Source organism: Macaca thibetana, chromosome 12, assembly GCF_024542745.1.
Source record: "Macaca thibetana thibetana isolate TM-01 chromosome 12, ASM2454274v1, whole genome shotgun sequence".
Classification (NCBI taxonomy): Eukaryota; Metazoa; Chordata; class Mammalia; order Primates; family Cercopithecidae; genus Macaca; species Macaca thibetana.
The window spans coordinates 81,862,162-81,889,749 of NC_065589.1; the positions used below are offsets into that span (position 1 = coordinate 81,862,162).

General features: G+C 36.8%; 1 protein-coding gene across 3 annotated transcripts in view; it reads right to left on the bottom strand.

Moving 5' to 3' along the window:
* Positions 1 to 27,588, bottom strand: part of TANK (TRAF family member associated NFKB activator) — an 898,382-nt gene that overhangs the window by 54,085 nt on the left and 816,709 nt on the right. For 2 of the 3 annotated variants that reach the window (XM_050752275.1, XM_050752277.1), the window contains exon 2: positions 2,636 to 2,783. In XM_050752275.1, the coding sequence (XP_050608232.1) occupies positions 2,636 to 2,734 (99 nt within the window). In that variant the 5' untranslated portion in view covers positions 2,735 to 2,783. Of the gene's footprint in view, positions 1 to 2,635; positions 2,784 to 21,527; positions 21,607 to 27,588 lie in introns of all 3 variants that reach the window. The other variant, XM_050752276.1, reaches the window with a different exon arrangement.

Consider the following 27,588-nt stretch of genomic DNA (forward strand, 5'->3'; position numbering starts at 1 on the left):
TATCCTGTAAAATATCCTTCAAAATAAACTGGTAAAAGTAAGTATTGGTTCCCCTGAGTTCTGTGAGCCACTCTAGCAAATTAATCAAACGCAAAGAGGGGGTTGTGGGAACTCGAACTGGAAACTAGTCGGTTAGAAGTTCTGGAGGCCGGGACTTGCAACTTGGGGAGGGGAGAGGGTGGTCTTGTGGGACTGAGCCCTTTACTTGTGGGATCTGATGCTATCTCTGAGTAGATGGTGTTGAAACTGAATTGGAGGACATCTAGCTGGTGTCCACTCCTTAATATGGGGGGGAGAAACACACACACATTTCGTCACAAATGTCAAGTTTTCTTAATGAACCTAATCACAAAATAAGAAGAATAAATGCTGAGAGGATTTTTGTTTTTGGTTTTTTTTTTTTTAACAAAAATGGTTATGCCTTAAACCTGAATGGGAAAAAAAAAATCCAAATTCTATACTTCAATTCTCTGACCTTCTCCTTTTCTCTTCTTCTATGTTGATGATTATTGTTGTGGTGTGAGATAGAGGAAAAGCAAAGTTCGAGACTTTTTCCAAAATATTAGCGTATTAGACTTCAGAGTTTCACAGGCTAGTAATTTTTTTTTTAATTGAGAAAACCAACATAAGATCCCTCACTTTCAACTGCCTGTGCAGAAGTAATTTAACATAGCAGGCCTGAGGCTGTTATCTTCAGAAAAGTTTACCCTGGGCTAGTGATGTGGTTTGGCTCTGTGTACCCACGCTGAATTGTAATTCCCAATGTTGGGGGAGGGACCTGGTGGGAAGTGACTGGATCATGGAGGTGGATTTTCCCCATGCTATTCTTGTGATAGTGAGTGAGTTCTCATGAGATTTGATGCTAAAAGTGTGGCACATCCCCCCCTTGCGCTCTCTCTCCTGCCACCTTGTGAAGAAGGTGCTTGGTTCTCCTTCGCCTTCTGCCATGATTGTAAGTTTCCTGAGGCCTCCCAGTCATGCTGCCTGTTAAGCTTGTGGAACTGTAGGTCAATTAAACCTCTTTTCTTCATAAATCTCAGCGCACTGCAACTTCTGCCTCCAGGTTCAAGTGATTCTCCTGCCTTAGCCTCCCGAGCAGCTGGGATTACAGGCACGTGCCACCATGCCCGGCTAATTTTGTATTTTCAATAGAGATGGGGTTTCACCATATTGGTCAGGCTGTTCTCAAACCCCTGACCTCAGGTGATCCGCCTACCTCAGCCTCCCGAAGTGCTGGGATTACAGGCGCAAACCACCACACATGGCCATCAAGTAGTTCTTTATAGCAGTGTGAGAATGGACTAATACAGCTGGCATCTGGGAACCTGTCTTTTGAAAACCTTTCCTAAATGATAATGTTGTGCCTGCTGTGCCAGCCTACTTAAGACCGTAAAATGAGATTTACGATGAACACCTTTCCTTTTGAGAAAGTCTGGAATTTTGGTTGACAAGAAGGTGCCAACGTGATCAATCCTCAATTAAGAAAATAAAAACCCTGAACTCTGAAACTAAAATGGAGTTCCTGATGTACTACATACGTTACTGAATTTTAAGTTGAAGGACAGGTGTATAGGGAAGTCTGAAAAACATGGATTCCTCTAGACTCCTCCTGATGTCTTTTTCCATTAATAATCTGGCTATATATCTTTACTATGTCACTGTAATAAATCTTAGCTATGAGTATGATTGAATGTTGAGTTGTACGAATCCTTCTGGGGAATCACAGAACGTGTAGGTGAAATCGGAGACTTCTGAAACACTACTATGTAAAGATAATAAACAAGGAGAGGATCCTATCATCATATTTCACAAAAGTATATGTTAATAAAATTCTGCTCTTTACTCTGACCATATGGAAACATTGAGCATAACATCAGAATAGAAGGCAGAATTTTAAATGAAATAAATGTAGCATTAGGAGAAGTTTAATAATTAGCCTTATTTTTCTCATTTTGCTACAGATCAGTGAAAAATCTCATCATGAACCAGTAACAGACATGTGCTTAAGAACTATGAGGTTAAGTAAGTTTTGCCTAGATATGCCTTTCCTCCAATTTACTTTCTTCTGAAACTAAAAGTACTAAAAAGAAACGTTATGTGTACAGGGATAATTTTAAAAGCTGAAACTTTTAGTAAGTCATTAAAGATTTCACTGAAATAGTCTACTTTTAACTGTTATAAAGAATGGAAGAGTATTATAAATTAATAACAAATTTTGTTCTTGAATATTTTAAGATTTGAAGTTTTCCTGCCAGCCAAATAACAACGTAAAAACTACCAAAACCAAACAAACGGAGACAGTGATACTTCTAACTTTGTCATAAAACTGTTTTTATAGTTATTTCCTCCTTATTTATAAATACTGATATTTTAAAATTATTTATGGAAGACAACATTCACAATCTTCCACAATCACCTGAAAAGGAGCCCATGAAATCAACTCTTCCTATGGGTGGCAATATTTTTAAAAAAATAACAAACAAAAACCTCAAATTTCATCCATTAATATATACCTGCATTTCTGTAATTATAGCTCTTCAGGACAATTTCTGACAATATAACATTTTTGATGCAAAAGGCTCTAAAATTCCATGTACCAAGATAAAGAATAACTTTCAAAACCAGAACCACACACCTTTTGCTGTAATTCTTTCACTGCAGAATCTCTATCCATGCATGCCTGCCGGAAGGCTTCATATGCTTTATTGAGTTGCTCGCCAATGTTTTTATCCATTCCTCTTCGTCCTGTAGCATCACTATAAAGGATGGAGTAAATGACAGGTCTGCAAAATAATGAGAACAATTTAGATAATTACTAAGTTACATAAATCTCATTTTAAAAATGTACCTTAAAGATAGTTCTATAAGGTTTACCACAAACATTATAGCACCAAATACTAAACATAAGTCTCATTTAAAATCCTGACTAGAAATCTTATGAAACCTTAAGTTCTACAATTTTTAAATATTTTTATTCTAATGTTCAAGGAGCAAGTGGGGTTCCAGTTCAGGAAGATGCTACTTTGAGAATAGTAATCTATAAACTTAACCTAAAAATGAGAAAATATAAAAGGCCATTTTAAATTCTTTATTATGGAAATGTACAATAGGATCAGCAATGTGGGAAGAGATTTCGTTTTACTAAATGGACTCTTATTCCCACTTACGAGGTGAATTCTTGCTACACTGAAATTAGAGCAAAATTAAATAGATAATAAATGTTTGTGGATGGAGTTCACACTGTTGTTATCACAGAGCAATTAAAATGTGTGAAAATGTTCTTATTTTAGCACAAAATCTAGGGAGAGTTGCTGTTGCATTGTACATTAAAAAAGAAAAATTACATCCCTTCAGTCCTACCCCCAATACCTATTAGTTTTCTAACTTCCCTGCTGTTTCTGAATACAGGTGATTTGCTCAGTGGAGGTAATTTGGTTTTATAATCTCAGTTTGCATAACATCTCTTAATGACATTCCTTTGCTCTGAGCAGAAGGCTAACTAATGACTCCGATTCTTCCTGTCCAACTGTAAAAACCACAACACAGGACCTTTCTGTTAATCCTCTAAAAGCCACAGACTAGACAAAGTTCTCTATCAGTTATATTGGGTACCAAATTATTTCATATTTCTGAAAATTCTTCAAAATTTCAGTCTCTAATCTGTCCTAATATCTTTTGTTACATCTTTAGGCACACTTTTAAAATTTTCACATTTTCAATTGAGATACAATTTATATAGTATAAAATCCACTATTTTAAAGTGTACTGTTTGGTATTTTTTAGAATATTCATTATGTTACGCAATCATCACCATCATCTAATTCTGGAATATTTTAATCACCCTCCCGAAAACAGTCCATACCTATTAAGTTAGTCCCAATCCTCCTCTTCCCCCATCTCCTGGTAACCATTAATCTTTTTTTTTTGTCTCTATGAATTTGCCTATTTTTAACACTGCATATAAATGGAATAATACAATACACGCTTTTTGTGTCTGGCTTCTTTCAGAAAGAATAATGTTTCTGAGGTTCATCCATGATGTAGCATGTAACAGTACTTGACTCCTTTTTATGGCTAAATAATATTCCATTGTATGGATATGCAACATGTTGTTTATTCCTCAGTTGATGGACATTTGAGTTGTTTCCACCTTTTGGCTACTATGAATAAGGCTACTGTGCACATCTGTGTATACATTTTTGTGTGAACACGTTTTCAGTATTTTCAGATATACACCTAGAAGTGAAACTGCTGAGTCATATGGTAATTCTATGTTTAACTTTTTGAGGAACTGCCAGTTTCCACAGAAGCTGTACAATTCTACATTTCCACTAGCAATGTATAAGGGTTCCAATTTCTCCACATTCACACCAATACTTCTTATAGTCCATTTAAAAAATTACAGCCATCCTAGTGGGTGTGAAGGGGTACCCTATCAAGGTTTTGATTTGCAGTTCCCTAATGACGAGCATCTTTCCATGAGCTTATTGGCCATTTGTGTATCTCTGGCAATGTATCCATTCAAATCCTGTGTCCACTTGTAGTAAGTGGGTTATTTCTCTTTTTATTGTTAAATTTTAAAAGTTCTTTATATTTTCTAGAAACTAGACTGTTATCCAATACGATTTGTAAGTATTTTCTCCCATTCTGTAGATGTCTTTTTACTTCTTGATAGTGTCCTCTGACACACAATGTCTTTAATTTTAATACAGTCCAATTTACCTATTTTTTCTTTTGTTGTTTGTACTATTGGTGTCATATCTAAGGAACTGTTGCCTAATCCAGGGTCATGAAGATTTTCAACTGTTTCTTTTTAATAAGTTTATAATTTATATTAAAGTCTTTGATCCATAGTGAGTTAATGTTGTATAAGGTGTGAGGTAGGGGTCCAGATTCATTCTTTTGCATGAGGTTAGCCGATTGCCCTGGCACTATTTGTTGAAAGGGTTATTCTTTTCCCACTGAATAGCCTTGGCACCCTTGCCAAAAATCAACTGATCATAAATCACAATGTTCTTTTAAATACCCACATGCAAGTAATCTTTCAGCCAAAGTCTTTCATTTTAAGATACTAGATACATTTTAAGTAATTTACATTTAAGTAATTTACCTGGAATAAAAACAATTCCAGGGTTTTGGATAACAATGTCATTACTTTCTGAAAAACTGAAGAAATGGCAATTCTATGCATTCCACTTAGGAAGTTAGTTTCTACTGCTGTCTCTGATAGATGAAAAAGTTGAAATCTTGTTAGGATAATTAACATTGCTAGGATCTCTGCCCAGACATAGACAATATGGAAACATAAGCAATTAGCATTAATAAAAAGCACCATTTTGAGTATTTTAGACACTGCTTCATTCAAAAACATACTAAGGCTACTTATAAAAAATACATGAGATTAAAAATAAATATGCAAAGAGGAAAGAAAAAGTAAGTATAGGCAGTCACAGGGACTATAATATACTATAATATACTAATACAGAAGTTAGAGGTTTTAAGTAGCTCAGTGGCTAAGTTAAAAAGCCTTAAAAAGCTGCATGTCATGAAAAATTGTCAATGTAAACCACACCTGTACTTTTAGATCTGGGACAAATAAGAGCCTTGAACTGGAAATCCATCTAGTTCCTTGCTTTGTTCTATTACTGACTGACCCTTAGTTAAGGGCCACTAAATTTTTTGGGACCAAAGTTTCCTTTTCTTCAGTACAAAAAGGTGTTTGGACTCAATTTCTAAGAAACTTCCTTGTTCTACAGTTCTTGAGTTTATGAGTTAAAAATGCATGTCTGTTCCATCAACAAGATGCATTCTTGTTTTTAAAAACATAAATGCAGCACTAAAAATAGCTGCATCGTATGCAGGTAAATCATGTGGAGCCATCACTTCAGGTCCTTGCATTAGATTACACAAATGTCACTAAGAGAGGAGCTACTGAGTAAATTCCACACAGATGCGTCCTATTTCCTGAAATAAGAATGTATGCTGAAGAAATAAGTTCCAGGTTGACACAAATAAGTAAATGATAAACTTTTAATTCCTATTTCACAACCAAGAAGGGAATTAGGTGTTAGATGAGCAACACTGACCAGAGTAAAAGGAAAGTCTCTGGGACTCGGCTAATTAAAATGGACAGATTTCAAATATTAACACCCTGAACTTTAAAGCCACTTGTTTATTTATTTTTAGCATTTGTTAAGTATAAAATTAATTTAAGAGGCAGCTACATTTCAATTACATTTCAGTACCCCTTCCGCAATATTTGCCAGACTCCAGGAGAATGTTTTATATTTATAGTAAACATGCTCAAACCTAAATCTCATGGTTAAGCTCATTCTCCAAACCCAGGAGACTGCTACAGCAACCTCTCCCTTGAAAACATTCTTGTAGTTAGGGTTTCGCTTTATTTCTGGATTTGGTTTGCTGGTTTCCTTCCATTACATGAGAAAAAAATTCTGAAATCCCAGAAGGTAGCAGGGTTAGCTCAATGCAAATCACCATCCCAATCTTGTCCCCTGCAATTCTTCTGGAGCGTGGATACTCTCATCTACCCACTGTTGTCCCTCTAGCAGTAATTCCTTTTTTCCTACCCAGACCAGTGGTTCAGAAAAGCAAAACTGAGGGCAGCAGGTTCTTGTCCCACCTATCCAGCCCAGTGATTGACCATGGTGTGCCTGTCCATGAAGAAATACCAAGAAAATCCCTGCTTCCTCTTTCATTGATCCCTTGGTTCAATAATGAAACTGTCCTGGAGTAGGAGAGGCAGCATGAGCAAGAAAGATAATTTTCCCTTCCTTTGGTAAAGCTTCCCAGCCCTAACAAAGCTTTGATTTTAATAAAATATATCCCATTACCCTTCAATTAGAACAAAGTATTTGCTGGCTTACTATGTGTAAGGCACCATATGGGGAACAGCAAGGGATTCAAATATAGTACTATCTTAAAGTTATGTTTCTTTCACAAAGTATTTTCACCAATTCTTCATTTCCTATTACATATTAATATTCCTGTTTGACTGATAAGGCTCAGAAGGCTTAAATGACTTATCTATAGCTATAAAGCTGTGTTATGAACTAGATTAAATCTTTAAAATTCTTAGTTCAAGGATTGTTCATTAAAGCCAGCTGCAAAGTGCTCTCCCAGGGTGTTATGGTTAATATGCTTATTTGATAAAATATTTTGTGCCAACTATGAGCAGAAGTGTGCTGGATACCACTGATGCTGTGAGAACAAAACAGACATGAAATCTCCTCCCATGAAGGTACCATTAACTGTAACTTGAAGCATACAGTAGGTGAATATCTTAAGATATCCAAAAGGCTATAGAGTTTGGAGAGGAAAGTTCATCTATTTATGAAGTTTAGGAAAGGCTTTGAGAGGTAGGTGGTATTTGAATAGGGTTTTGAAATATAGGTGGGAATGATCTTACCCATTCCTTTTATTTAATTATCAAATGGCAGTCATCCTTTTTCAAACAGGTTTCCCACTGCGATAAGGATGTTTTTAATATTAAATAACATCAATTCTTTACTAAAACAGGCCAGGATTATATGCATTTCTTATGCATTGCTCAGGTTGATTGTCCTGATCAGGACAACCATACAAACCTGAGACAATTCTTAAGCATAACAATGATGGTTACTATAAACATGACAGATCAGGCTAAAGCTTTTCCCATGATGCCTGAAAGCAACTAGGGGTGGAAATGAAAGAAAAGGTAAGTTCTACAGCCTTGATTTTCTTTGTTATTAAGACAAAGAGTTTGGATAATAGAGTTTCCTTTAACTTTATAATTGTATAGCATTACCAAACTATACAGAGCACAAAAACTTTTGCTCATAAATGATATCATATATTTAAAAAGAGTAGGTGCTTTGTCTTAATTTATGTTACAAATTAAGCCTTGATTGCAAACCAGTTGCTAGGGCATTTCATTTCAGAATGGTGAGAAGCAAGGAGTAAAGTTATATAGAGTGTCCTGGAAGTAAAGAGATGATATGATACTATAAAAATATGTGATATGAAAAATACGTGATTACAAATAATACTGTGAAAATTACTGTGACTTTTGTTTATTCAATAACGTTTATATATTTCCTCCTAAACACTTTACTGAGTGAAAAAAAAATACAGGCTTTAAATTCAGACCCAAGATCTGCAATTTCCTAGCCATTTACTGAACTATGCACATCAGTTTGCATATCATACATAGTTTGTAGGGTTACAATAAAAATTGAGACCATATATACAGTAAAAAGTAAAATTTAAGTGAGATCATATACAAAAGATGTTATTTGTTCCTCAATATCCATTCTCCCCTTCTCTTATAGTACTAACACTTCTGATTTTTAGCTCGTGTGGTCATGTGACTATGTGCTAGTCATTGGCAAATGGGTGTAACTTCCATAACAAGTTTTCCCTTTCACCTTTTTCTCTTTCCCAGTTGGATGGAATGTTATGGTGACAAGCCACCTAGAACACTGTGATGCAGGCAACACGTTTAACTACTGCTTTGTGGGTCTCTAAAGGAGGAACTAACTGAGCTGTATCCTGATTGGTACAATGTTCAAGACTGGTTCAGTGTTGAACACACAGTAGGCACTCCTTTTCTCCCTGGGAAACAAAAAAACAGTCATGGTCTTTGCCTTTTTCTCCAATTAAAGCTTATAATGGAGTGAGGCAGACACACATGAAAATAATTAGCCAAAAGGTCAATTACAAATGTTTAAAAAAAAAGGTCTGGGCACATCTTCATAGAGGTCTGGGTAGCACAGGTATAAGCATTTGTAGGACCTCCCCCAATGGTTCACTAGAGATTTACGCATTTCATTCAAAGTTTTACCTAAAAAGAAGAAGAAAACTGTTAAGCAAAAGGTATAAACAAGATAAAGGCTCAATAGAAGGAAGAATTAAAATAAGAAGGATTGTGGAAGGCTTCACAGAGGATCTGACACTTAAACCAGCTCCCAAAAGATGAGAAGAGTTTCAACAAGTAGAGAATGAATGGGAAAAGTACATTCATTCTGAAAGAGCAGAGGCCCTGAGGAGTCGTTAGTATGGTGCATTTAGTGATGACAGTGAGTATTCTGTTTATGCAAGTCTAGCATGTGTGCAGAGATGATACAGAGGTGAGGGTGCCAAAATGAGCTACAGTCAGGGTCAGCACATATGACTGTGCTGTACTACAAAAATCCTAGGGAAGACCATACGTAAAGACCATGATTGGAATGGCATCCCATAGAGCTGTAGAGTACACTGACCACATAAACCACATGCAGCAGACTCAGTTATGGCTAGACTATAGCAGACCTCAAATGTCACTCTAAGAAATTTAGTCCTTAACATGTTGACACAAGGAGTAATGAGAGGTTTTCAAGGAGATGATAGACATATTTTAGAAAGACAGAACAGATAACACAGACTACAAACTAGTGAGGGAGACAAAGTGACGCTACACCACAGGCAACTATTGCTGTATTCCAGGTAAAAGATGAGGGCTTGAATTAGAGCGGGGGAAATAAAGATGAGTGGATTCAACAGACATTTCAAGAGTAGAATTAACAGGATTTGATGGCCAACTGGATGTGCACAATAGACAAGAGGGCAGCAACTCAGGTACCTGTGACTGCAAATCAGTTGGCCTGAAATGGGACCTCGGAATCTACATTCTAACTAGCACAGTGCCTCAGGTGATTTTGTTGCAGATGGTTCACCAGCCATTATTTTTCACAACACCCAGTAGAAAGTGGTGATAGCCAGACATAAAGAGACAGAAACAAAATTTTCAGGAGAGGGAAGATACTGAATCCAATTTTGGACAACAGTGCTAGAAAAGACATCATAATAAAGAGGAAAAAAGCAACAACTATATAATTATCTATAGGAAAAAATGAAGACTAACTATGCCTTCCCTATTGTTTGTATTCTTGAAGACTTGTTTTTAATGTCCCCTGATACTAGTACATCCTTGGATGGCCAATTAGGCCAAAATCGTTTTACCAAAAAAAAAAAAAAAAAAAAAAAAAAAAAAAAAAAAAACTACATTTTTGAAAAGAAAACAATAGAGAAAAGCAATATGCATTATTGCACCACCTTATAGCACAAGATGTACATGTTTTTCCTATCAAATATAAACCAAAAAAGAGGACAGGCCCACTTATTATTTATTTGAAGGAGGTCAGAAGGAAAACTAGAAAATGCATAAAATAGTGTATGACAGTTTATGTCTGTTATTTTATGTAAAAAGACTATTAATAAAAGATGTAGAAATGTTATCTAATGCTCTGCTTTGTTAACCTTTATATGCTGTTAAATAACAGGAAAAACGACTCTGGCAGAGTATTTGAATGCAAGATATTCCTTAAGTATCTTCTACTCTACCAGATTTATAAATAATTAATAAGGTAGTACTAATGATTTTTCAAAAGAGTGGTAGAGTTTGTATCTATCTTCTGGTCTTAAACAGAAAAGTTTGAAAAAAAATATTTTCAGTAATCTCAAAAAGGTCCCCCGAAACACAAGACAATAATGTAAGAGAAGTCACAGGCTGCACAAGATTCATAAATGGTAAAGTTGTTTTGAAAGAGAAGTAGTTAAAATCTTATGAGTTAATGGGTTGGCTGCCCCTCCATTATCCCTGAGTCATTTACTATATCAGAAAAAAACACTATGGAGGAAGAGAGCTCTTCTATGAAAAAAGAGTTGAAATTTCAAGAGATAGAGGACCTTTTCACAAAAGGGCCTAATTTCTCTTTAAATCACCATTTAAAATAGCTGAGCAGCCATTTAGCCTTGCGAACATTACCAATGATAAATAGGAACAGGCAAAAACCTACATAATTATAAAGCTTTACTCTGTGCTCTTAACCACTGGCACAGGACTCTACAGCTCTTCATATCCCTTGTTTTTAATTTCCCTGAGGACACCTACAGGCTGTTGGATTTGCAAGTCACAACTTGTTTTATTAGAAGTAATTGTGAGAACTCGAATAAAAAAATAAATAAGGTTTCAGAGATTTCCAGATCTCCATTTTCAGTTATTCCGAAGATGTTTAGGGTACGACTTTAATATATTAGCTTAAAACCAGATCTAATATTTTTAATCCAGTACCATGCAACAAGTTCTCTCCTTCAGACTGTTGAATATTCCTGAAGAGAAGCCTACAAAAATCCCTGGGCAGCCCAACAGACCAACATTTCAAACTTGCATCTGTGCCAAAATTACCCAACTTTCTACCCTTTTCAAGGCCACACCAGTTTACCTCAAATATGAATATTCAGACCTAGTAAATCTTAACACTTGCTGTGCCACCCTACTGTTGGGAAGCAATAGTTGATTAGAAACTCAGATTTGCTGTTTCACTTCCTTTTGTCTCTGGAAAAAAATAAAAGACACTATAAAATAAAGATTGCAAACCAAATTTTTAACTAGACCACATCTTGTGTAAAATGTACTAATTACTCTGTTAAGGCAATTTAGATTAGATTCTCTAAATTAAAAAGCCTAGTCAACTGAAGATAAAAATCAGAGTTGAAGTACACAATACATGTCCAGTCTAGACAGGCTTGGTGATGGGAGAGAGTAAACAAGTCATTTAACCTTTCTATGGACCTCTGTTCCCCCATCTCTCCCAATTTAGAATCTTGGGGTAGAGTCAGGTTATAGAACATTGGTTCACAACCTGTCAGCACATTAGAATCATCCATGGTGGTTTTAAAAAATACATTACCAAACCCTGTCCAAGACTCCTGGATCTAATTTTGTACAGGGGGGAGATGTAAGATAAATTTAAAATTACTGCCATAGCGGGTCAAGTCATAGTTTGGAAAGCACTATAAAACACTATACAAATATGCACCAACGAAGGGAAACAGGCTTTCATAAAGTTGCCTTTTTTCCCATAGTGATCTGCTTTTTTAATTATTCTATAAGAAGTATATAGAATTTAGGAACAAAAATAGCAGTTGCTAAGGTAGAAGACTTTCTCAAATAAATAAATAAATAACGGTATTTTGATAGTTTGGCAGATGGCCCAGAGCAACAGCACTTTATTGATCTTGGTTCCATAAAACTTTCACAACTCATCAACTTGTATGACAAATGTTTTCTCTATTAATGGCATTTGCACTGAAGTTCTTGTTGAGAAATTTGACTCACCATAGCCCATCTCCCACAAAGTAGCAATGACATTTTTAACTTGATGTTCCCCCTATCAATACTCTAATCATCCTAATTCTATTTAAATTCTCAAACTATCTATAGATAGTTGAGAGACAAGATAGATCTCAAAGACATGCCTTTAATTCAAAGAGGTACAAAGAGTCATGGATCAGAAGGACAATCTCAGTCTTCTGTTTGAATGGCAATCATCCCAACAATGAAGAAGGTGGTTCCCTATTTGATCATAGGAAGCACTGGGGTTGGGGTAGGAACAAATACCTATTTGCAGGTGCTTTACATAAAACTACTCCATTTTTAATCTTCCCTCTGCAGAAGCATATATTGTCTGCCCTTTACAGAGGAGGAAACTGAACTTCAAAACTGAGCTTCAAAAGGGTAAATAAGTTGCATAAGGCACAGAATTAGAAAATAGAAGAACCAGATAAATCTAGGTCTCTGTTGCTACAGCACAATTTCTAGCTCTCTCCCCTCTAATTTAGTTTTTATTTTAATCAGAGCTATACATACCTATATCTTAATGAGTTGAGCAGTTCTACAAGAAAAACGGTAGTTCTCTGCTTTCCCCTCCCCATTTCCTGCTTCACCTTGGCAACAATTCTTTTGACTAATTCTTTTTTGTATTTATCTCTGTATCTCTAAATAACAGGTAATATGGCCACCACTGATTTTTCAGTTTTTGTCTCCCCATCATGGAAAATTAGGATTCAGTTCTCTTTAAACATTCCCTACCTCCTATTCTCCCCATTTCCCCAATACAGTTATATCTAATTTTTCATTAGATTAGCATTCAGCTTTTACTTTCTTATTACTATGTAATGCTATTCACTGCTGAACAATATAATATACCATGGATGCTTTTCCTTTCCTGAAAATTTTTTTCCCCGAAAATTTTTGTTTGCTTTGTTTCCTATTACCACTAATACAACTCCTCAACACATTGAGACACTTCAGGTATTCTATCTCTTTAGAGGAATCACTCTGTAAGCTTTCTGGTTTGCTCCAATCTAGACTAGTTGCTCTCTATGCCTGATGGAAAGCCTTCATCTTGGGACCTTCTTAACCTTGAATTTGGAGATATCCTTTGTCCATCTCTTTCTCTAATTGAATCCCTCATTTTCGGTCTCCTAAATCTTTTCTTGTTTTATATCCCCATGTGGTGACGCAAATCTTCTAGCAGCTTCCTAAGAAAGTGTTTGAGAAGTAAATTTTTTGAGGCTTTGCATAACTAAAATATCTTTACCCTCTGACTTAACTGATAGTTTGGCTAGATTAAGAGTTCTAAGTTGGAAGTAATTTTTCCTCAGAATTCTGAAAGCTTTGCTATGCTATCTTCTAGCTTCTGTTTATTTTTGTTGAGGATCAGATCCATTTTGATTCCTGATCTTGTATAATTCTCACTCTGTTGCTCAAGGCTGGAGTGCAATGGCGCGATCTCGGCTCACTGCAACCTCCACCTCTAGGATTCAAGCGATTCTTGTGCCTCAGCCTCCCTAGTAGCTGGGATTACAGGCGCGTGCCACCACACCCAGCTAATTTTTGTATTTTTAGTAGATGGGTTTTCACCATGTTAGCCAGGCTGGTCTTGAACTCCCAGCCTCAGGTTATCTGCCTGCCTTGGCCTCCCAAAGTGCTTGGGTTACAGGCATGAGCCACCGTGCCTAGCCTTAACCGATTTTTTTTCTCTTTGAAAAATATTAGGATTTTCTCTTTGTCCCTAGGATTCTGAAATTTCAGGATCATACCTGGCCATGGACTATATCATAGCAATAGGTGCTTGGTGGGTCCTTTCAACCTGGAAATTCCCCCTTCAGTTCTTGGAAATATTCGTGAAAATTTTTGGGGGCAATTTCTTTCCTTTTATATTCCTGTCTGGGACTTCTATCTGGGTGTTGAATCTTCTGTACTGGTTCTCTAATTCTCCTTATTCCTCCACCCCTCTTAAAATGAACTTCCCTCCTTATTTCATAGTGAGAAATAAAAACTTTTAATGTGAGGAGTGCAAACCCCTTTTAATTATCAGGCCCAGAGAGGCACTGAAATGTGAGTGTGTGACAGCAGTCACACATCACTCTCCCCTGTGAACTAAATGACCCTCTTGAAGCTACCTACTATGTGATGACAAGTAGCCATAAAATGCCATACATTAGATACCAAAACTCATACCATATAGTTCAACAATGTATAATCACTAATCAATGTTATTTCTGTAAACCAGTGAGAATTCCTATCAAATAACTTAGCATCAGCCCATTCCTTGTCCTCTTTTGCCTTTAAAAACCTGGTTGCAACAAGGGCCGAATGGAGCACTCCCCAAGGCAACCTGGAAGTGTGTCCAAGGCAGCTGTCCTCAACCTTTACCCGAATAAACTCCCTACATTAATTTTGCCTCAGTTTCTTTAGTCTGACAATAGATACAATATCTTAAGTCTGTTGTCCTTGGCAGCCATTATTATGCTGCCAAATGACAGCTAACCAATCCTGGATAAAGAAAGTAGTAATCAAGGGTAAGAAAGTAGTAATCAAGGGTAAGTAATGGTGCTTCTGGAGCTGCACTGAGGCTGAAAGTGTATGATCCAAATGATGTTCCACCTCTAACTGCCTGTTCAACCAGAACATCTGAGCTTTGATCAGTTATGTATATATACATTGGGATTCCACGTTTGAAGAGAATCAAAGGCTTAAAGGTAGTATTTTCACCATCTTGGCCCCAGGATGATTAGTAATTCTTTAGTAAGGTCTACTTTTTTTTGTAGGTGGTAGAGACAAGTGTGAGTAATTTGGGAGGCAGGCAAGGCCCCTCTGCTGGGTTTCCCCGACTGCTGAGCCTATTCTGTTTCTGGGTAAATGTTCTGCCAGAGTTCACACTTGTGGTGAGAGACCAACTCAAATCTAAAGCAGTTTCAGGATGGGGAAAGGAAATCACCTTGAGTAACTGCTACCCCTTCCACTTTGCCCTAGAAAAGAAAGACACCAGCCTTTCCCAACCCCTTGGGCTATGAATAAGAGTTCATATTCTGTTTCAGAAAAGTTGCCACTGTAGCATATAAAGAGGTGAATCAGTGAATGAAAGATACATTCTGTGTTTTTGTTTTGTTTGGCTTTTTGTTTTTTTGAGACAGAGCTTCACTCTGTCCCCCCAGGCTAGAGTATGATAGCCCACTGCAGCTTGGACTCCTTGCCTCAAGCAATCCTTCTACCTCAGCCTTCTGAGTACTTGAGACTATAGGCTTCAAGCCACTGTGCCCCACTACATCCTGTCTTTTCTGTATCTTAGTTGTATGTTTGCCTCCTCACCCACAAAACACATCAGGAGTAAAAAGCAAAAAAATCAGTCAACAACACAGCATATACACATAAACAAGACATCTTCTCTTTTGGATGGTTAGGAAGATTAACTTTAAAGACACTCAAAAATATTAAGTGTGTTTTCCTTACCTGAAGAAAGGAAATGGAAGAGAACTGTCACTACTCACAGTTACTTATGATCATTTTCCACTTTTAAGGAGTTATATAACATGAGCAGCTAATTCCCCAACTAACTTCCTGCATTTCTATTCTCCTTCCACATTGTAAACTTTGGTCATGAATATACTCATAGCATACTGTACTACACTGTTTCTGTGCTCCATCCAGGCAGTTGATATAATAGAAACCTTAAATGTCATAAATCCAGCAGTGTTAGAATTTGAATTTTGTATTTTTCCATAAGCTGGCAGGCTAAATGCAACAGGATAAACAAGACAATCTCACTGGTTAAACACAAAGCTCCCCAGTACATGTTCTCCATTTTGCTGGATGTTAGAACTTGGTGAAATTTTCTATGTGATCTTGCAAGAGCAAAAAGATTTCACTGTCAAAGACCACACCCATGAGTCTCAGTTTTGCCTTACTTCCTTTTTTTCTCCAGTAATACTTCTTTCTCTGAGACTATTTATCAAATGTTATGGGTTTAAGTGCACAACTAAACAGTGTAACACCAAAAGGGAAAGTAGGCATGTGATGTTCTCCTCTGAGGTGAACATAGACATGGCACTGCTCAGTGGGCTATACTCAACTGAGTAATCTTAAAGGGGTGTCCTCTCCTCTGAGTAGGAGCAATGTTAGAATCTAAAGATGGGGGAGGAAGGATATACAATTTTAAAATAGTTAATATTAAAAATCTATTACATAAGTTATATAAAGAAGGACTGTGCATAATATTCACAGATGAGGGAACTAGAAGAGAAAGTCTGTAGTCAGCAAGGTGTAAAGGAGGAGTAGGACTGTATGGGAAGGAACACGTATTACAATCCTTTAGGATTTGCGAGATTTTAATGTTTATCAGAAAGGAAATATGGATTTTTAAAGGTTGACAAACAACAATATAAAGGGAAAGGCATTTCTACTTTTGGGATTCCAAATACTTGAGGTTATGAAATCACATTCCAGTAAATGCCACATGATAAATGGTTATGAATAGTAAAACCACTTAAATCTCTCACAGTAACAGTTGATTTGCTGATTCCAAAAATCTTTCTTCAAGCAATAAAAAAAAAAATCCTTTATTTTGAAAGAATCTAAGTCTCTAACTTCTGTCCCTTATAGCAAGTCACTCTCTGGCAAAATTATTACCTGATTGGGTTGTTTTGCTGTTCAGTAGAACAATTCTCCATACTTCATTCTACCGCAAATATTTCAAAGACTCCCATAACTTCAACTTGCTAAGTAACCATCAAAATGGAACTCATATTAATTTTCTTTGTCTACTCAATTTCCAGTAATTCCTTACTGCAATGACTTAAAATACTTTAATTTCAATGTTAGCAACCTATCTTCAGTAGACCCTTCTTTTTGCAAAGAAAAAGTATTGGTGTTAAATAAAAGCTATTATAGATCACTAGTACTCAAACTGTTTACTCTCATAACTTACTACTAATAATTACCATTTATAGAGAATATATCTCTGAAGGTAAAAAGTTACAGTCCAGGAAATTTTCCATGAGACAAACAATTGCCATCGTTTACTTCCCAAACTCTTTTCCTTAAGAAAAATAAGTCCCTTTAAAAATTTTTTCTTGGTTGCACAGCAATGTGAATGCACTTAACATTATTGAACCATATACTTTAAAAAGGTTAAGATGGTAAATTTTATGTTGTGTGAATTTTACCACAATTTAAAAAGCTTTTACAGATTAGGAATTGGAAAATGTGACACATGTACTACATAGGTCCCAAAGGCTGTTTTCAGTTGCAGAGGGCTTGGTACCAGTTAACCCGCAACTTATTTGAACAGTGGCCAAATACTGCACTTAGTTCAAAAGACTTCGAAAATTAATTAACCACTCACTGAAAAGGTAGTTCATTTCATATTCTGTTATCCCTTCCTGAAGGTAAACATAATCTTGGTTCTGAACTATAAAGATATTTTTGTTACATATCTAAATAATAGCCTCCTCTTTCCCTGTATTTATGATTCAAAACCATGGCAGCAAGCATAGGAGATAGCAGGTGGGAAATGGCAGCCACAGCATAAATCCTACAGGAAATAGAAACTAAAACTAGGCTTTACATAACTGAACACAAACGAACTTCAATTAAACAGTAATATTTTATGCTTATAAGGTGTTAGAGAACAAAAAGGATAAATAGTAACAGTCAATCAGCTAATGCATAGCATCGAAATAGCAAAGCTTTATGTCAACAGGCTATTTTTATTTACCATTTGCTTTTGGACAACGGGTATGGTTTTAAAAAACATGCAGTCTTTCTTCATCATAGGGCAAGTCCCCAATTATTTTTGCAATAAGAGCCCATAAATGGAAATATAATACCCAAGCATTCACATAATGCCTCCATCCTACTGTAAATAACACTTGAGCGTCTGTAGGTATCCTCCACAGTTCACAGATACAAACTGCTAAATTACATTACCTGTCTCAGGTCATATTCTCGAAGGTGATCAAAAAGCATTTGCAATAATCATTTATAAAAGTCTATCAAAGATTACTTACACTATTATCTATGTATTAACAGTAAACCATTAGTCAAGTAAAAAGGTGGGCTTTTGTTAGATGACAGCACTGCTCCATGTGCGGGCACATACCATGCACATACCTGAACCGTGCTAATGTTTTTCACTTCATGTTAAATAAGTATAAGCATGTTAAGCTTGTATATTTTTTCACCCACTCATTTTGAAACCCTCTGTAGGATTTGGCTACAGTAAAATGTCAGCTTGGTTATTACCTTTAAAGTAAGAAATTTTCCGGCAAAATTGGGAAACTAATGACAACAAAGTGAAACTGATACTTCACCAGTTGAGTTTCACTCTTGGTTTCTTTCAGGGCATAGACAGAACTTGCCCATGTAGAAGCAATACCCTTGCTTCTGTAACATAACTGGAGAAGGGAAGAGAAAGAACAGCAAGACATTTTACTTAACAGCCTCAGCCTACCTACAGCATTTTTCCTTGCCCATGAAAAAAAAGTTGTGTGTAGGGGGTAAATAACCAGCATCAGTACAGCAGGTGCTCTTAGTTCTTGACATTACTGGTGTCCCAGACTCTTTCATTCAATTGTATTTACACAAAGGAGTTTTTGTTTGTTCTGAACCATTTTGCTGAGGATTGTTGCTGTCTTAAGAACAATATCAGACCCAGATGGTTTCATGAGTGAATTCTTTCAGATCTTCAAAGAACAGAGTTCTTAGGCTATTTAAACTACATCAGAGCAGAGGAAGAGGAACTCTGCCCAGTTCTTTTTAGGAATCAGCACAACCTTGGTATCAAAACCTAGCAAAAGTAACAGAAAAAGGTGACTATGAAATGAATCTCAATTATTGATTTTAAATAAAAATGTTACCAAAGGAACCAATATATACTTAAATATTATACCATGACCATGTGTAAGATTGGTTCACAAACTGGAAATATACTAAAATAATTCACTATCCTATTAGGTCAAAGATGAAAAGTACTTATAAAAGGTTATGATGGATGTCAAAAAGTCATTTGACAAAATCCAACTTCCATTCCTGATAAAAATGTTAAGAAGTAATGAAGAGACATTATCTTAACACAACAAGAAATATATATACACACCAAATGAACACCCAATATCTATTATTTAAAATTGTTCTCAAAGTGCTATCTAATACAATAGACACTCCCCAATCCCCAGTTGCAAAAATGACTTTGGATACAATCCAAACACTTCTCTGTAAAAATCATGAGCTAGAAATATTAAAGGAAACTTCCCTAATAGAATTTATTAGAAATTAATAGTAACTTCATATTTAATGATGACATAGTAAAAAATCCCCAAACTAAGAAGATAAAGGATGGTCAGAACCACTGTTATTATTTACCACTATTCTGGGGAAGCCAGCAATTCACTAAAGCAAAGAAAGAAAGATATAAGATAATTATAATTAGATGATTGTTTTCCTAGAAAATTCAAGTGAAACAATTTATTAAAACTAATAAATTTAGAAAGTTGGCCAGATACATAAACACTCATCTACATACCAGTCACAAAATATAAGAAAACGGTTACATCCCCAACAGAGTATTTTAATGAAGCATGAACAGTTTATGTTAAATTTTATCTCAAAGATAATGCAATTACATTCAAGAAAATTTTGAAAAGGAAAAATGAAGAGGGACTTGTCCTATGAATTACTACAAAATGTAGTATCAAAGCAGATTGGTATTTTTAAAGGAAGAGACAAAAAGATCAAACAGATGAGTCTAAAGAAAAGATGCATGCACACATAAGAATTTACTATATTAAGGAGGTATTTCTAGTCAGTCAGGAGAGAAATGATTTCAACAAATGATTTCAGGAAAAATAGCTGCCCAGTCACAAAAACAAAGAAAAAAAAATCCTTATCTTAGTATACAAAAATCATTTTCGGATGTTTTAATGAGTAAATCATAAAAAGAGAATTAACAGGCAATATAGGAGAAGATTTTAAGAATTTTTGACTGGGGACTACCTTCTCACTTGAGACAAAAAGCCTGCGCATTTTAAGCCAAAGCATTGATAATTCTTGAAAATATTTGCCATATATTTCACAAAGAATTAATGAAATCTGTATTCTAATGATAGATAATTTTGAAGAATATTGGGCAAGATATACGGACAGGACATAGTAAGTGATAGTTAATTATAATTTGGTACATCTACACAATGCAATACCACGCCAACATTACAATAAAATAGAGCTACATATGGCAAGACTTTCACCATATATATATATTTAATCTGAAACAGATTATAGAACAGTATGCATAATCTCATTTTCATAAGAAAGCAAAATAACATGATTATGCACATACAGGAAAGATGTGGAAGGCTTGGATTACAATTGGGGAGAGGACTGAGAAGGGTTTCACTTCCTGCTTTACACAAAGTTGTATTATTTGAGGATCCCTCTTCTCTCAAATGAGGACACAATAATTTTTAACAGAATACACCGCTTGCTTCTCTGCTACCTCTCGTTTGTGTATTCCAACCGCTGTAAGGAGGCAGGTCATTTCCTTTTCCTTCAATTTCACGTGGCTTCTTCACTTCCTTTACTACCATCTCTCCCTTTAAACACCACTTTACATAGCAAGGCTGCTTTACTTTTGCTCGTTATAGCATAATAAAAGCACAGCTCTTCTCTGATTATCCTCCCCCTCTTTCTACTTCTTGACAAGCACAGCTTTTTTGCCTGTAACTCGTTGCTAGTCAGTTTTTACCGGCGTGGGGACTCTACCTAATGCCTGGGTTCCCACTGTGGGCGGAGTTGGCTTCTGTTCTTCTTGCCTTGACCACCCACTCCCTCCGTGACCCTCTGGGAAGTTACCCAACTTCTCATTGACCAGGCTATGATGACACCCCACAGGAAGGCAGAGGGGAATTGTGCAACCACCTTGGGAAAACAACAGAAAGAACCAATTAAGTTTTCGAAAGAATACTACTTGATTCTAGGAGGCAGTCCCTCTCTCGAAGGGAAGTCAGGGATGTTCCTGGCGGGTCCACTGCTCACCTCGACACCGCAGGCCCTGCCACCCCCATTTCCCGGGCAAAGCAGCCGGGACGAGTCCCTCCCCTGAAGCCGCTGGGGCAGGGGCCGACGATGCTATGCTGACATCGCGGGCCCGGAAACCCCCAGCCAAGGAGTCCGCTCCGGGGGAAGAACTCGCGTGGTTTCTCCCGCAAAAAATCCCTCCCCAAACTGCAAATTGTTTTGTCTCTGCTGCTCCTCGGCTTCTCTCCCTGCGGCGCCCCTACTGTCAGCGCGTTCCTCTCGCTTACGCAGACAAATTCTCCGACGCGGTGCTTGATGGATTCGGACACACCATTTCACAAAGTTTCTTACTCACACAGTTCACGGTTTCGGCTACGCTCCCTCTCCCGTCAGGTCGCCGGCGCCTGGCCCAGTGACTCCAACCGGAAGTTGCTTTTTGTTCCAGTTCAGAGGGCAGTGCCTGAGCGCGGAGCCATTAACTCTTCACCTTCCACCCGACAAGGCCAGGGCCCTTCCGCCCTGCCCTGCCCTGCCCAGCCCAGGGCTATTCTTCCCCGCCCCTCCCCGCCCCGCCCAGCGCCTTCCCGCCCCGCCCCGCCCCGCCCAGCCAACTCCCCGCCTCTTAGGAAAAAAAAAAAAAAAAAAAAAAAAAAAAAGCGTCAGCCGCGGAAGGGAATCCTATGTCATGTGTAAAGGTCACTTGCGGGTCTTTGCTGGATTTTTTTGCCAAACGATAAATAACCGGTAAATAAATAACCACTAAATAAATAACATCACCCTATATATGAGTTAGAGTACACAAGAATCACCTGAGAAACAAAATGTAGTTTCGCCAACCGACTCCTACAGTTTTCATTTCAGAGCAACTGGGGTGAAGCCCAGGAACCTGCATTTTCAACAGATCCTCGTAAATGTATATAATTAAAGGTGGTTAAAGTCCACACTCTGAGAAACACTACATTTACACATACCTATTTGGTTTCTCCCCAACTAGTAGTATTTTTCGCTAAATTGTTAAAGAATGACTGCAAATGGAGGTGGAACTTCATTAGAAAATACCCCATGAATTAAGACTTCCCCATTATTCCAATTCCTAGCCATGCACGAATATTCTCTAAGATTCAAATCTTAGATACCGCAAGCAAGATATCTTTTCCCTTTAGGGCAAGAGGATGAGGTTCTGGCTGCCCCAATTTCTCCCTGTAGTTCTGAATCATGGATGTTTACACATCTTTCCTTAGGCCAGTAAGTCCAAGGATTTAAAAACCTGCCAAGGTGCAGTGCATTCTGTCTAGCTATCTTGAATGTTGCTGTATACTTTTAAAAGTCAAAGTCTAAATATATTTGAAACAATCTTTTTAACAAACAGAAACTTCTTATATATAACGTTTTTACTAGTTGAATAGTTTTCTTGTAATAAGTAAGTGAGTTAAACATGACAATAACGGTACTGCTTTAAAAATTATTTAAACCTTTTTTGAGAGCAGTTTTAGATTCACAGCAAAATGGAAAGGAATGTCCAGAGATTTTCCATATACTTTCTGACCCCACACAAGCATAGCCCTTCCCCATTATCAACATCCCTCACCCCAGTGTGATGGAAAAAGCTGTTATAAATATCTGTGTGCAGGTTTTTTTGTGCGGACATAAGTTTTCATCTCCTTTAGATAAATACCAAGTAGTATGATTGCTGGATCATAAGGTAAGAGAATGTTTAGTTTTGTAAGCAATTGCCAAATTGTCTTCCAAAGTGGCTACCATTTTGCATTCCCACCAGGAATGAATAAGAGTTCCCGTTGCTCCAAATCCTTGCCAGCATTTGGTGTTGTAAGTGTTCTGGATTTGGGCCATTCTAATAGATGTGTGTGGTATTTCATTGTTGTTTTAATTTGCATTTCCCTGATGACATATGATGTGGAGGATCTTTTCATATGGCTATTTATTTACCATCTGGTTATCTTCTTTGGGGAGGTAAAGGCCTTTGGCCCATTTTTTAATCAGGTTGTTTTCCAAATGTTGAGTTTTAAGTGTTTTTGTATTTTTTGATAACAGTCCTTTATCAGATATGTCTTTTGCAAAAATTTTCTCCTTGTTTGTGGCTTGTCTTTTTACTCTCTTGACAATATCTTTTGCAAAGCAGAAATTCTTAATTTTGATGAAGTCCAGTTTATTCAGCACTGCTTGAGTGAATTAAATAAGCTGGTTTGAAGATTTCTGATTGAAATAGTGGAATTTAGTAATATACTCAGAATCTAAAGCTGAATGCATAGGCATTTTGAAATACGGAGGTGCTAAAAACTTTGAATAAGGAAATAAGCTAGATATACACATTTCTTAAATATATGTTTTTCTCTTTCCACTTCCATGATGTTGTAGTCTTGAAGAGAAGTGGCTGCATAATTCCCCTATGTGTGAAATATGCATAAATGCTGGTAGAATTACTTTCTAAACAATGCTAAAATGGTATCAAACATTTTCCTTTTCCTATAATGATGATTTTTTAAGAATTCACATACAATATGTTTTATGAAGGTTAGAAATTAAGTTGAGATATTTATTTGAGGAATAATCTTTTAAAATAAAGACATAATTTTATTAAAATTTTCCTTCACTCATATTATTATATACCTCAAGTTAGTGAGCAGTGATGTAGCATTGGAGGTTGGGTATGGTGGCATGAAAATGGGGAACTGGCCGGGTGTGGTGCTCACACATATAATCCTAACACTTTGGGAGGCCAAGGGCAGAGGATCACTTGAGCTCAGGAATTTTAGACCAGCCTGGGCAACATAGTGAGACCACATCTCTATTTAATAATAATAATCATAATTAATTAATTATTAAAATAAAATGGAGGAATTGCAGGCCTTTGAAAGATATTTTAGAACCTGGATGGGCGCAGTGGCTCACCCCTGTCATCCCAGCACTTCGGGAGGCCAACGCGGGCTGATCACTTGAGGTCAGGAGTTTGGGACCAGCCTGGCCAACATGGTGAAAACCCGTTTCTGCTAAAAATACAAAAATTAGCCAGGTGTGGTGGTGCACACCTGTAATCCCAGCTATACAGGAGGCTGAGGCAGGCAGATCACTTGAACCCAGAAGGCAGAGATTTCAGTGAGCCGAGATCATGCCACTGCACTGCAGCCTGGGCAACAGAGAGAGACTGTGTCTCAAAAATATTTTGAATCCTAGTTTTAAAACTGCTTAATAATTTATTGAGAATTCTGAATATAAATCTAAGGACAAAGAAACCTGCCAATATAAACACTTACTACGACTTGGAATGTCAGGTATGTTCTCAGTCAAATCTTTGATGTGAAATATCACTATTAATGGAATCTGGTTGACTTCTGATTTACGATGACATCTGGACTGGCTGTTTATATTGCAGACTCTCCAACTAAAATGCTTATGAAAAATCAGAAAAACTTGAGAACTCAAATGGCCTTGGAACACAGATTGACAATGAGGGCCACTGTGTATGGTTGAGCAGGCTGTGCTCACTTGCAAAGCCTTGCCTCCTTCAGCCTGTGTCTTCTCAGAGAGGTGCTTTTTCTAACTCACAGAAAAGTACCATAAGAGCAGCTATAACCCTATTGACAAGCACCCTAGTTCCAGAATTTGATAGGATATTGCACTTATTGCAAGAAGTGTGAAGCTGAAATGGACATGTACATTTTTGTTGGAAGGCAAGCAAAGGTGTTGGTATGGAAGGATAGTAAGGAAGCTACCAGCCTCACCACCCCTACTAGTAACTCAACTGTTATGCTTGGTGGCTAAGAAGTATTTTACACCTCTTTGCCCTAATCTCTCCCATTAGCTTCTCTCTGTGTGACCCATTTGGAGCTATGGAGAATACCAGCAATAACCCAAAGGGAGTGGATAGGTGTGATGCTCTGTATCCAAGCTTGGGAAACTAATAATGAAAGGGGTTGGGCAGACAGAACTGGGTGTTTGATTCTCTGGGGGTTTAGTTTTTCATATGTGGTTCTTATGAAGAAAAAGACAAATCATTGTTTCCGATTAACTAGGAATTCTTATCTTTATAGTAAAGTAAGTACCTATTAAAGGTAAAGAATCTTACCTCAGCCAAAGACCTGCAGTGTCAAAGTTGATAAATGTCAGCTTCAAGCCAAAAGGTTAGCTGTTGACTGTGCATGTCTATATGTCTTCCAGCTCAACATCTATGCTGAAGAACTAATAGCATCAGACAGAAAATGAGAAGAGCCAAGAACCAAAATCCACACATTCAGGTAGTAAGGTTGACACAAGGCTTAGAACAAGTAACTACAAGAGAAAGCACCCCTTGAAAAGATTATGCTGTCTGAAAGAGAGTCTTCAAAATGCAAAGAAAGTGAATACTTTGGAAAATGATTTACTAGAAGCAGAAGTATATGGAGAGAATCTGCTTTGTATTTTCTATGCAAAAAGAGATGAAATATATGATAAGCTATTAGACTAAGATAAGGAGAGAACTAGAGACAAGGTGAAATAAAACCAAAGTTGGATAAGTTAAGGCTGCAAGGACACAGAACAACATTCAATGGCAATTCACATATAATTTGGACATAATCAAAGATGGAATCAGTATTGCAGAATAATAAATCAATGATTAGAGTAAAAGCTTGAAAAACTCTTTCAAAATATGAATGGAAAGTACAAATAGGTGACAACCATTAAAGGAAATGGTAGAAAGATTATGCCCCAGCTTCTTCCTGAAGAAGAGATTAGGGTAAATAGAACAGAGACGGCAACCACAGATATATCAGAAGCTATCTGAAGTAATACTTTGAACCAATACAATACTTCCTAAAAATGAAAAGGACTCAATGTGTTTTGAAATATATTAATGACCTATCTTGTTAAAAATTTCAATATTAAATGCTCTATCAATTCATTAATTTAATCAGTGAATATTTTGGTAATATTTGCTATGTGCTAAGAATTAGGGATAGAAAGATCACTAAGACACAGTCCTACCTTAAAAGAACTGGTGTCTATAGTGGGTGACATACATAGAAGAATCAGGCAATTATTATACAATGTGGTATTATGATTTTACATTAGGGGTAATATATAGTACTCTGAAAACACATTGGAAAGGCCATAGTCCAGTCTTGAGAGGGCAAGGGAAGGCTTCTGGTATCTAAGGTATGAAAAAAGTTCAACAAAAATCCAGGTGGCAAAAAAAAAATTAATTAATTGCAAAAAAAGAAAAACTTATTTTCAGCATTAAACTTCAAAAGCTGAATAGAATAACATCTACAGTTGCCTGGGGAAGATTTGACCTATAGCGTCTGCCTACTCAAGTTATCATTTATTCAAGAAAGGAAAACAAAGACACCTTTGTTTTCTTAGAATATCTGAGAAAAGGTATTCTCAGATACCTCAAGGTTCAAACATCATACCACCCATTTTCTGAAACAATTGAAGATATACTTCCCTTATTCAAGAAGGAGTCAAAATTAAAAACTCAAGAAAGGTGAAATTTTGATATAAAATAAATATTAGAAAACATTTGAAATAATTTAAACATAGATCCATTAAAAACATGTTGCAATTACAAAGCAATGGAAAAATGAAATTTTTGACACATAAGATACAAATTATTACCTAATAAATAATTTAATAATAATATGGTCACAACTTTCTGATTATAGCAACAAATATGCAAGTGGGTGGGAGAGAGGTGGCAGGAAGTAAATGTGTTCTGCTATTTTACTCATTTTCTCATCTATATATAGAAATAAGAAAATTACAGGATCTCATTCTAAGTATAATAATTGAAGATGTATCATTTTAGGTTTTTTTACTGTGAAGATAAATAACTACAAGTAGAATTTAAAAGTGTACGCTTGTTTTTGGCTGCGCATGGTGGCTCACACCTGTAATCCCATCACTTTGGGAGGCCAAGGCAGGTGGATCACTTGAGGCCAGGAGTTCAAGACCAGCCTGGCCAACATGGAGAAAATTTGTCTCTACTAAAAGTAAAAAAATTAGCCAAGTGTTGTGGTACATGTCTGTAATCCCGGCTACTCAGGAGGCTGAGGCACAAGAATCATTTGCACCTGGGAGGTGGAGGTTGCAGTGAGCTGAGATGGCACCACTGCACTCTAGCCTGGGCAAAAGAGTGAGACTGTCTCAAAAAAAAAAAAAGTATATGCTTAATTTTTATGTTAATAGAGGAAGAAAGAAATGAAAACATTGTCCACATAATAAAGATTTAAACATCTTAATTCCCAACATTCAATCAGTCACCCAATCAGGTACATCATGTGAGTACTCCTCTGCAGTATTTCTTGCATGCTTACACTCTATGTCCCTATTGCCACTATCTATCTCCATTCCTACCCCTTGTTCAAGCCACCATCAACTCATAGTTACTATGCTAGCCTCCTAATTGTTTGCCTTACTTT